At 40.3% G+C, this 11,969-nt stretch overlaps 1 protein-coding gene across 2 annotated transcripts in view; it reads left to right on the plus strand.

Moving 5' to 3' along the window:
* The window catches only part of lzts1 (leucine zipper, putative tumor suppressor 1), a 16,033-nt gene extending 6,546 nt beyond the window's left edge, over positions 1-9,487 (plus strand). Inside the window, exons 1-9 of one of the 2 annotated variants that reach the window (XM_008336801.3) lie at positions 1,285-1,712; positions 4,007-4,353; positions 4,461-4,592; positions 5,991-6,153; positions 6,258-6,649; positions 6,751-6,909; positions 7,024-7,155; positions 7,293-7,487; positions 8,299-9,487. In XM_008336801.3, the coding sequence (XP_008335023.1) occupies positions 4,099-4,353; positions 4,461-4,592; positions 5,991-6,153; positions 6,258-6,649; positions 6,751-6,909; positions 7,024-7,155; positions 7,293-7,487; positions 8,299-8,844 (1,974 nt within the window). In that variant the 5' untranslated portion in view covers positions 1,285-1,712; positions 4,007-4,098 and the 3' untranslated portion in view covers positions 8,845-9,487. Of the gene's footprint in view, positions 1-1,284; positions 1,713-4,006; positions 4,354-4,460; positions 4,593-5,990; positions 6,154-6,257; positions 6,650-6,750; positions 6,910-7,023; positions 7,156-7,292; positions 7,488-8,298 lie in introns of those variants that run through there. The other variant, XM_008336800.3, reaches the window with a different exon arrangement.
* Positions 9,488-11,969: the final 2,482 nt, after the last annotated feature.

The raw sequence follows: 11,969 nt of genomic DNA on the forward strand, positions 1-11,969 counted from the left end.
CGGGGCAGTGGGGCAGGGGTTGGGGGGGTTCAAGCTGGTCAGCCAAAGCTCTTTTGTGTAGAAAGTGAGAAACATGCAGCCAGTCAGATGTGAGATTAGATGTGCGCATTAGCAGTGCACACACACAGACACACACACACCTTTTGTCCTATCCCACTGTTGGTCTTAAATCACAACGTCCACCTTTCAGTGATAAGGTCAAATCATTTGCACCGCCTATTAAAATGTACCAGGATAGAGTAGTGAAATTATTTTCTTATCATTGCAGCCATAAAGTTAAAAAGAAGAATTATGAGAATTGCTCATAAAAGATAAATAATAATTGTTTCAAACCTGCTTTAAATAAAACTGTTCCAAAAAAAATGGTAGAAAATTCTGCAAGTGTGCTGTTTTCCCATGAGTGGTTACAAATAATACAGGGTAAGGTTATGTAACCTTTAGAAAAGTTCCATCTCTGCAGAGGTTGAAAAATCACAGTTTGATCTTGGTTTTGTTTTTTGCAAATTGACTTCATTATTGATTTTGTTTTTTGTGAAATATCAATGATTAATTAATCTCTCCTCACATTCTTCCTCACATTGTTTGTAAATATATATTATTTGTGCTTGATATGGGCGTTAAGACTTATGCCTTCTCTTGTGGCGACAGAGCTCAGGGCCCTCTTCTTTTTCTGTTACTGTTTTTTCATTTGGAACACAGTACCTTGTATATTTTCCTGTCCTGGTGTCAGAATGTGTATTTCATCCACAAGGTATTTTGTCAACATTGTGTACTGTGTGGGATGCTCAACACTCTGCTACTCTCACAGACACTTGGAGTCCACGAATGAGAAAGTATGTTGTTTGTGTCTTAGAGGGAGTGTGTGTTTGCATGTGTGTACGTGTCTAAACAAACAGCATCCAGAAAGGACGGTGGTAAATCACTATAAAACTGAAACTCCTCAGTCCTCTCATTGTGAGCACTGGTCATTTATTTAATGCTCAAATATGGTGCTAGGCTGTTGGAGGAGAATACATCAACCGGCACACTGGAGTCCAAACAAAGAGCGGCACACTTCAACAGACAAAGAGTAAAAAGAGAGAGTGCCTGTTTTTTGCACCTTCGGATGGAGTATTGTTTATTCAGGGTGGGTGCAGGGCACCGAGTGGGACAAGGGGAGGCGGGGAGGGATTGAGAGTGAGGGAGGATAGATGGATATAAGCTGTTATTCAATGCACAAACGGGGTGCATGTGTGTATGTGTGTGTGTGTGTGGAGGGGGGGGGCTGATAGTGGAGGGGGTGTTAGAAATCTTTTGTGATGGCTGGGAGTTAATCACTTGAGCGGCACACGCCAGTTCTGTGGGAGCACATGTTCTACACTGGTCCCCTAGGGGGGAGTGGGAGGTCCCAAAATCACACACAAGCTCAGACACACTCACACACCACCAGTGAATTTACATGTCAGTTATAAGGAAAAGCTGGGTACAGGCCAACTAGACAAGCCAGAAGACCCACCCCCTCCATCAGAACAGAACAGACCAGAACTGAACAGTTAACAGACCCCTCTGGCCGTGGTGATAGTTGGAGCTTCACATTCACTGCTGGTTCATTTCAGGCCATAGACACACATGAGGGTAGGGATGTGCACACACAACTGACTGGCTTTCTCCAGGACTGGATGGATGACTCTGTAGAGGCCTTGCTAGAGATGGATGCTTAGTTTGACTTGGCTGTAAGTAAAATCTATTGTTTCATTACTTCAATCCCATGTCTGTCGTGAATGCTAATATCTGAGAGTGATAGTGAAGAGCAGAGTCAGAATTTAGTGCTAGGCATCCAGGCAGACAGCAGAAGAGAGGCCGACACGGTTATGTCTGAGCTTCGCCTTTTACCTTTTAGGTGATAAATTTACTGGCACATCATTAATTATGGTAGCCAACATTTTCAGTAGCTGTTTGCTTGGTAGGAAAAAAGTAAATTAATCAGAAGATTAACTGCCTGACTGTGTGATTCTGTCATGATTACAATCTTTCCTGTCCTGTTTTTACCTCATCGGCTTTTCCTTCTGCTGTAAAACCAAATCCAGTGTTTGTCACAGTCTCTAATTTTTCCTACAATTATTCTCCATCCACTCTGTACATGTCTCATCCCACTAATCATGGTTTACTGGCTGATGAAAAGTGACAGCTCTGATCGTGGGATCATTCAGCATTTTCTTCCAAGAGTGTTTTCATCAAACACATCAGGGAAATGACACTGACGTTTATAAATACCACCATCCAGCCAATAAGTATGGATTAGCCTTGAGCCAAATGCAATGTACACTAAAATGTGACTTATAATGACTTATAGCGCTCCATTGGTCCCAGAGACTGATGCTGTTGTAAAAATATTGTAGAGACTCCAGACCAGGTGCAGTAAGTACTTATAAACACCAAGTCAGGATAAGTAGCTAAGTGTTCTCCCATGGACGAGAAATCATTACTAACAGCTTCTAAGGTCTGGTTGCCTTTAACTGTAGACTTTTTATTAAATAAGTTGATTTTACAATGTTGTTTGATGTAAAATGTCAATAGGCATTTTCCAGAGGGGTTTCTGGTCTCAGTTACCAAGTTCTTGTCTTCTTCAATAGATCATAACAGTTGTGTAAAATAAAATTAATTTTAAAGGAAAACAGATCCAATAGAAAGCTGGCTCGAAGTGACAACGTTGGTAAATGTCACCTGCCACCAGGACTGTGTTTGTTGTATCATGTTCCCCCTCCCCTGTGTGCTGTCCCTGTATGCGCTTTATTGTCTATTTTCCTCTCAATGAGACTGCAATTCATAAACAAGCATCAGGTTGTGTTTGAAAAGCCCTGAAACTGATATGACATAAGCTCATTAATATAATATTAGTTCACAGAATTGATGGAATGAAAAGTTGCCTCATTTTCAAAAGCAGAGCTTGTGTTGCTGATAGCATGAGAATGCAAAGGAGTGAGGATGTGCATAGCTGAGTGGTGTGTCAGGGTACAATCTTAGAGAGGCTCCTGCCAGGAGTTAGCACCACCACAACATTGTTTACCACTTGGCACCACTCTTATGCTCTGTCCAATAGACATCCATCCATCTCAAGTTACTTCTACACCAGTACATCATTTCTGTGGCTTTGTTGAGGAGGAGGGGGTGGGGGGGCACTGATGGCTGCAGAAATGTTCATCATGGTGAAGTACCAGGTGGTATGGACAATGGGTCAAAGGTCCATATATTATTGCTGGTCAAGCCAAAAGTTATAATACAGTTATATTCAATAAAAAATGTGCCTTTATTCAACACAACAAAAATGTAGACTCCTACTGGTGGGAAGTATGTATAACTGTACTGCTTCAAAAGTAACAGTAAAACAGTTCTCACTAGCATGCTACAAGAGCAAGTACTCAGCTCGTGGAGGTATCTGGCCTACGAGCCACCATTTGAGAAAATGTGCTTTAATAAAATAAATATGAACAGCTAGAGCATTAACCCAGTGACATATCCTTGTGAACTGAAAGTAGTAAAGTTAACATAGTTTTTTTCTTTTCTTTTTTTATAACTAAAACTAATCACATTTTTATGAATTCAGTGTCCCTGTTATTTGTCAGTAAGATGCTTGAGTGGAATCACAAAGAGAATATTCTTATTGCACAGTTATTCAGACAGATGCACCAGCCAAGTGTTGAGCAGGCATTAAATAGCCTAATTGCCAGTTTGTTTTAAGGAAGGGCACCCAAAGGGTTATTTGTCAAATTCAACGGCCGAGTCATAAATCTGGGAACACAAGGCCAGGCAGGATGCCAAGACAGACCTATTTCACTCTGCAAATGTGATCACACCTGCTCTGTCTTGTCTGGTCTGTAGAAGCAACAATAAACTTAAACGAGTCTGGGAAAATGTAATTGAGAAACTGCTTTATAGTTTTCCTTATAATAAAAAAACTTTTTAAAGGAACAGTACAGTAAAATAAATAATACAAAATTATCTGTGCTTAATATGTTTTGCTCTGCAGATGAATCCACTAACTGAACTTCTCTGATGCCATGGTTTGGGTCTCCTTCTCAACTCCTTGTAACCTCACCACCCAGACATCAGACCCGTTGAATGTCCACCTTTGCCCGCAGGACCATGGGTAGCGTCAGCAGTGTAATCAACGGCAGCAGCTTGGACACGGACCACTGCAAGGCTTTGGAGTATCAACTCAAAAAGGAGAAGAACCTGCACAGAAGGAGTGGAAGTCGCAGCCTCGATGGGTTACTGAACTGTGGTTTCACTCAAGGGTCCTCGTCGTCCACGTACGCCTCCAAAGGCCTTGCTTACTCTCACTCAGGACAAAGTGAAGATTTTTTTTACATCAAGGTGAGTCTTTTAGGTCAACATTTACTGTGTACTGTAAACAGTAAACAGGCCACAGTATTGTGCAATAGTTTTGGAATGAAAGAAATGTTCGTCCTGTTCTGTTCAAGGTGAGCCATAAACCAAGGCAGGTCTATAACAGGGAAGGAGAAAGATCGATGGAAGATAAAGGCAACAGGGGTGGAGAATCAGATGGTCCGCAGCCCAAGCTGCTGCTCATGTCCGGGAATATCACTCGGACGGTAAGAGAAATTCTCACTCTGCTGCATTAATGTTTACCTAACTAACCCTCCTTTAAATAAAATATTGATGAATTATAAAAATAAATATATATATTTGATTTAAATAATTATTTTGTAATTATTAATTAACATGGATTTTAAGTCATTCTTGTTCAGAATCTGGACTTCAGGACACTGGGTACTAAACTGATAATAAAACAGTTACAGAGCCACCAACCAAACACCTTGACACAGTTACAGTTTTTACTTTTGTAAACTGAAGTCGTTACATTGTGAATTTGCCAAAATGGTTTATGGAAAGGAAACCAGCCCATTGACCAAGCTAACTGATGAACCTAGAGCCCTCCTTAGGGCTGTCTTTTTTTTTACCTTTTAGCTCCATTCTGGCTTCATACTAAGCCTCTGGGAGTACCATAACTAGCATGACTGCAGCAGACTTTGAAAGCTTCAACGTGCACAGCAGGTGGTTTAATAGGTAGCAGGAGTTCCTTATAACCTGCACGGAGCCTCCTCCGTTTATTAATTACCCTCCCACCCCTCAGATTAATGAACTAGGAATGCCTTGATCTTCTTTGGGAAGCCATTTCTTTGCCAAGAATAAGAAAGTTAACAGAAGCTCTTTCAATAGATCTTTATTCCTCAGGGGCAAGAAGGAGTGAAATAAGAGCAAAACTGGAGACCTAAAAGAGAGATGGGAATAAAGGAGCAGAAGAAGAAGAAGAGAGGAAGAAAGAGAGAGAGAAAGTTTGAGGGATGGGAAGCGAGAAGAAATGAGGAAAGGCATCCCAGTCATGAAGTCAGTGAGAAAGAATGCTGAGTTCACAAGCTTTACCTCTTACACTTCAGCAGTAGCTCATATTATTAATATCCCACAGAAAGGCTATTTATCTTCCCTCAGACAGCACATGGGGGAGAGATGTGGGATGCAGAGGGGAGGACAGAGAAGAGGGGAGATGCAGTACCGACGGTGACGTTCTTGGACAGCACAGATGGGGCATGTGGAGTTTAAGTTCATCTCTGAAATGAGTTTTTTCTTTTATGACAGTTGGGTGGATTTTACTTGCAATCACCGCTGTGTATCTTTTAATCCTGCCAGCTTGTAGTCAAGCAATTCTTTATGCTTCAGCAGTTTTGTTTCTAATATGAAAAGAAATTATAGAGGGTGAAAAGAAGTCTATCCCTTTCATTGGTACTGACAACATTTAGCTGCTTTAAAAGCCAGTCCCTGTAATTTTCAAATATTAGAAATGTGCCGTATCTATTGCTTTCTTCCTAACAATGCAAGACAAGTTGTCTCTTGTTTTTTTTATTGTATTGTCATATAATAGAATCCATTAAGTATGAAAACACACAAAAGGAACAACGTCCCTGACTGTGTGTCATTTCACTAACTTATAGACCACTGCTGAGAAATCACTGGCCCGTTCTACTTTCTTCAAGCCTCTGCATCCCCAGAGTACGTCATCCTCAAAGACAGGACACAGCAGCCTGGACCGCATCCTTTGTCCTCTGGAGAAGGACAGGATTTCAGACAATAAAAACAAACAGGACACTTTCTCAGGTCTTAATCAGTATTGAAAAAACCCTCTTGTCATGAAATTCAATTATTCAAGTTAAATGACACATTACACTGGAATACAAAACACTTGACTTTTCTCCTTTTAGGCACTCTATCAGACTCAGGGCGTAACTCGATGTCAAGCCTGCCCTCTCACAGCAACACTGGCAGTCTTGGTGCTTCTACAGGGCCTGTCAATCACTGTGATGGAAGCTCTGCTCCCACTAACAGTCTCAGCAGGACAGCACAAACATCTCTGCCTTTGTGGGTCAAGGGTAGCAACATTAACCTTGACTCTAGCCACAGGACAGTTTTAAACACCGCTGGGTTGGCAACTAAGAGAAACGGGGAAGCTGGCTCCCCACCTTCTGCACAGGAGCCAAGCCCACTCTCAGAAACTGCAGGTGGGATCCGGTCTCCCATTAGTCCAGATGAGTCACTGATTGAGCGTTTGGAACAAAGGCTGCTTGAGAGAGAGACGGAACTGCAGGAGCTGCAGGTAACAAGTGAAACAAGAATGGGCCGTGCTTTTAATTCTCTTCATTAGCAGTAGGACATTTTTAGATTTTTGACCAATTTACGGTGTGTAATTTAAATTAGGTCAGTTTTGAGGAGAAGGAAGCCGATGCCTGCCACCTGTTTGAGAAGAGACAAACCTATTTTGTGGAGGAAATGGAGGGTTTGAAGCAGCGATGCTCCACAAAGCTAAGACAAGTGTCTCAGATGGCTGTGAAAACCCAGCAAGCCCTGCAGCTGCAGGTCAGCACAACCGCTTCTTTTAATTCTGAGCAAGCAGTGAATTTGTCTAGAAAAATCTAAGGGATAATTTGATTTTTAAGGTGCACTGAATGGAATCATTTATATTTTTCCCAGGAAGAAAAGGAAAAGCTTCAGGAGGATTTCTCAAAGTTGTCCCTAGAGAAGGACCTGTTACAGATTAGACTGAGGGCCTACGAGAATGATGGCACACAGTTGGCTCCAACACTTGAAGAAACTCAGTGGGAGGTGAGTCATGAGTCGTGGGTAAAAATAACATACAAAATATGAAAGTGTTGTGCTCCCAAAACATGTGTCATGATTTAAAGAATACGTCTAAAAAATGATGTTTGCGGAAGTTCAAATGTATCCTTGTCATGATGTAGGTGTGCCAGAAGACAGGAGAGATCTCGTTGTTGAAGCAACAGCTGAGAGACAGCCAAGCAGACGTCAACCACAAACTAAACGAGATTGTCAGCCTCAGGGCGTCACTGAAGGAAAACACGGCAAAGATGGAGACGCTGCAGAAACAGAATAAAGACTATGAAGATAAACTGCACACTCGCACTATAGAGGCTGAGGTAAGTCACGAGTCACTGAACACTGTCCAAATAAAGATGAGTGTTTGAATGTTAACACCATGCTGGACTTTAAGGGCTTGTTATCAGACGGACAGCGAAAAGTAATTTAAAACATTTTGTCCAAACCTTAGCTAGATTATTTTATGACAAAAAGTATTTACTACAGTCCATATTCGTATAAATGCAGTTTTGTTTACAACCTAATGTGTTATTCCATGTTGAGGGAGAAAATGTTGATGACCAACAATGCTTTGGTATTTTCTATCACACTTTCGGTCTTGTGGACCCAAAATTTTTTCATCATATTTTCTTTTTAACCAATGAAGTTTTTTTAAGTGTGTATGTTTTTTTGGTTTTTTTGTTTTTTGTTATAAAACAATTATAGCAGTTTTCAGATGTTGCTCACAAGTTTTTTCTTGTGATCGTTTGTACATGGCAGTGGTCCCCTCTCTGGTGTTGAGCCCTTTGAAGGGGTGCAGGACTGTTGTGAGGGGACCGGCAAGCCCAATTTAATTTATATTTATTTACTTATTATCAGTTTTGTTGGGAATGGTGTTTTGAATATGGTTTTATAACAATTGCTGTGAATACATGAATGTGACAGGGCTCAACAAAAGTTCTATCTACAAAGGATAGCGCTAGAGAAAATGTTTGAGAACCACAGGTTGTTTATCACACGTATTTAACTTACTTCAGCCTGGCATAGCTTTTATTAGTAGATTTATACTGTTAGATCACACATTTAGATCTAATCCCTCAATTGTGTTTCCTTTATCAATCAAAACAATGAATTTGTTGCTTTTATATTCAGGTTTCCCAAAATGAACTCCACCGCAAGAAGAATGAGGCAGATTTTCTGAGGGAGAAAGTGGGCAAACTGGAGAGAGACATCCAGGAAATGAAAGAAGATCTAGCCGCGGCCAAAGAGGAGAGGTCGCAACACACACGGAAATGTGAGGCCAATGTCCCGAGTCAGGCCTCAGAGAGATTAATCCAACGTTCAAACTCTCCAGCAATGGGTCAAAAGGAGGAGGAAAACAACAAAGAAACCTCTCCAGAATCACTTCATGAAAGAGTGGAGAAGCTGAAGAAGCAGTTGGAGGAGGAGAAGGACACTCAAGAAAAGCTGGCCAGCAGCTTCGAGAGGGAGAGAGAAACATGGAATAAGGAGAAAGACAGGGTTATCAAGTACCAGAAGCAGCTCCAGATCAACTACCTACAAATGCACAGGAAGAACCAGGACCTGGAGAGGATCCTAAAGGAGCTGACCACTGAACTGGAGAGTCGCACAGAACTGGAGCTTCCATACAGCTCAGGGTTACAGACATATGATGACATCATTGCCACAGAGATTTGATGGGAAGCACTTACATTTTGCTGTTGGACAATTATTTTGATCACATTTTTTGTTTGTTTCTGCTATTTTACTACTGGAGCACATTCGCTGTTAGTGATTATTTAAATAACTGTCTGTTTTACATAGAGTAAAGTTGTAAAATTCCACTTGCTCTGACATGATTTCTCTGTCAATATGTTTTCAAGTAAAATCTAATTTATTTCGAAAAACAACATTTTTCTTATCCTGTCTTTGAAAAAACATATCCCTGATCGTCCACACTCACACCTTTTTATTTGCTATAGAGAATGGACATAGGCTGACTTCTCTGTTTCATGATAAATTTCTGGTGATACAGCAAGACAAAGACTGCAGTTGAGCACCTGTCTCTTCAGGCTCTTCAGTAAATGACAGTGATGTATCATCGACCAGGAGTCGAGGTCTCCAAACCCTAATTAACTTGGCCTTGTGTGTCTCGTTTACTGCGAGCTCTCACACCTTACACAAAGAGCATAGAATCTATTTCAAAACCAGTGGAAGAAAAGAACTCAGGTCAAGTTAACTTTAAATTATTTTAGAAAATCGTAATTTAACTACATTCAGCTGTAATGTACACAATGTACACAGTTTAACAACAACTGGAGTTGAAACATTGAATTAAACCTTTTTTCAGGTTAACTTAAAAGATAGTTTATTTTGTTTGTTTATTTTTGCAAATAAGAATAATTTACACCTACACTTGCAGTGCAATCTCCACATGAAATATGAAAATTATATTCATGTAAAATATGTATTATTTTTATAGATAATTTTTATTGCAGTGCAGTGGAACTTTGGTTGTTGAACCCTTTTTAAACAATTTGGTTTGCATGAACAAAATTTTTAACGAAAATTTGAGTTGTCATACCACAACTCAGTTGCTGAACAAGAGACAGTACTGTGCAAGTAGCAAATGATCAGTGAGTGACTGGGTGTGTGGTGTCTAACTTGCGTTAGCCTATTATCCTGAGATATATACGCTAAGAACTGTTGTCTGCTTTTGCCAGTGTTTCTTGCATTGCACTTCTTCTTCTTTTTCCTTCGGCTTTGTTCCTTTTTTTCAGGGGTTGCCACAGCGAATCATTGATTTCCATCTCTCCCTGTTCTCTGCATCTTCTACTCTGACTCCAACTATCTGCCTGTCCTCCCTCACTGCAAGGGTAGCCTCTAATGACCTCATTCCTGATCCTGTCCATCCTTGTCACTCCTAAAGAGAATCTTAGCATCTTTAACTCTGCCACCTCCAGCTCTGCCTCCTGTCTTCTGCCTATTGCTACTGTCTCTAAACCATACATCATGGCTGGTCTCACCACCGTCCTGTAAACCTTTCCCTTCACCTTAGCTGACACTCTTCTATCACAGATCACTCCTGACACTTTTCTCCAGCTGTTCCACCCTGCCTGTACTCTATTCTTCACCTCTCTTCCACAGTCTCCTCTGCTCTGAACAGTTGATCCTAAGTACCTAAACTCCTGCACCTTCACCACCTCTGCTCCTTGTAACCTCACTATTTCACTGTTCTGTCTTTCGTTTACACACATGTACTCTGTCTTGCTGCGACTGACCTTCATTCCTCTTCTTTCTAGTGCAAACCTCCACCTCTCTAGGTTCTCTTCTAGCTGCTGCCTACTCTCACTACAGATCACAATGTCATCTGCAAACATCATAGTCCATGGGGACTCCTGTCTGACCTCATCTGTCAATCTGTCCATCACCACAGCAAACAAGAAGGGGCTCAGGGCCGATCCTTGATGTAGTCCCACCTCCACCTTGAAGTCTTCTGTCCTCCCAACAGCACACCTCACTACTGTTGTACTATTCTCATACATGCCCTGCACCAAACTAACATCCTTCTCTGCCACTCCTGACTTCCTCATACAAAACCACAATTCCTCCCTTGGCACTTTGTCATATGCCTTTTCTATCATCAACTTTATCCCTCTGTAGTTGTTACAACTCACATCACCCTTCTTATAAATTGGCACCAGAACACTTTTCCTCCACTCATCAGGCATCTTGTCAGTCTCTAAAATTTTGTTAAACAACCCAGTCAGGAAATCTACCGTCACTTCTCCTAAACACTTTCATACTTCCACTGGTATGTCATCAGGACCAACTGACTTTCCGCTCTTCATCCTCTTCAGGGCTTTTCTAACTTCATCCTTTCTAATCTGATCTACCTTCTTCAGCCCTGGGTTTAGGATTTGATTAATCCATTTCACATTGATTCCTATAGGGAAAATTGTTTCAGTTTTCTAACTTTTCAGTTCACAAACAGCCTTCAGGAACAAATTAAGTCAAAAACCGAGGTTCTACTGTAATTATACAGTATGAAGGTCGTCTGAAAATTATTCTTATTTTTCAGTATTATCAGCATTTGGTAAAACCAGAACTGCTGTCCAACAGGGAGTGGAATATTATATTATATTATATTATATTATATTATATTATATTATATTATATTATATTATATTATATTATATTATATTATATTATATATTTTAAAATTAAACGTTTATTACGTAGTCTGAAATGTTTTAATTTTTTGTATCTCAATTACACTATTTCTAGTCATCCTGATATTACAGCAAACATGAATCCCATATTCAATTAAATATTTAGACAAAGAAAAAGCTAAATGAACTTCTGCTGTTTCTGGAAGAACCCAGGAAAGATAGGGACGAAGAGTTTTGTGGTCCAAGAAATCTTGGTAAGGTTTGATCAAATCTGGTCCTGCACCTGTCCAACAGGGTGAATCTGAAAGTACTATTATTTATAATATTTTGGATTCTTCAGAAACTGATTAAGTTCCTCAGTTGAGGAATGAAAAATATTTCGAGCTCCAAGAAGAAGTTAACTAAAGCTTACATTTAAAGTCTTTGGATAACATGATTTGGATATGAATTTAGCAATAAAAATGAATAGTTATATTACATGTTTTATAATAATAATAATAACATTAAAAAAAAAACTGCACTATACCTACACTATATTACCAAAAGTATTGGCTCACCTGCCTTGACTCATACTATGAACTGAAGTGCCATCCCATTCCTAACCCAGAGTTCAATATGATGTCGGTCCACCTTTTGCAGCTATTACAGCTT

The sequence above is a fragment of the Cynoglossus semilaevis genome, chromosome Z (assembly GCF_000523025.1).
Source record: "Cynoglossus semilaevis isolate Cse_v1.0 chromosome Z, Cse_v1.0, whole genome shotgun sequence".
Lineage (NCBI taxonomy): Eukaryota > Metazoa > Chordata > Actinopteri > Pleuronectiformes > Cynoglossidae > Cynoglossus > Cynoglossus semilaevis.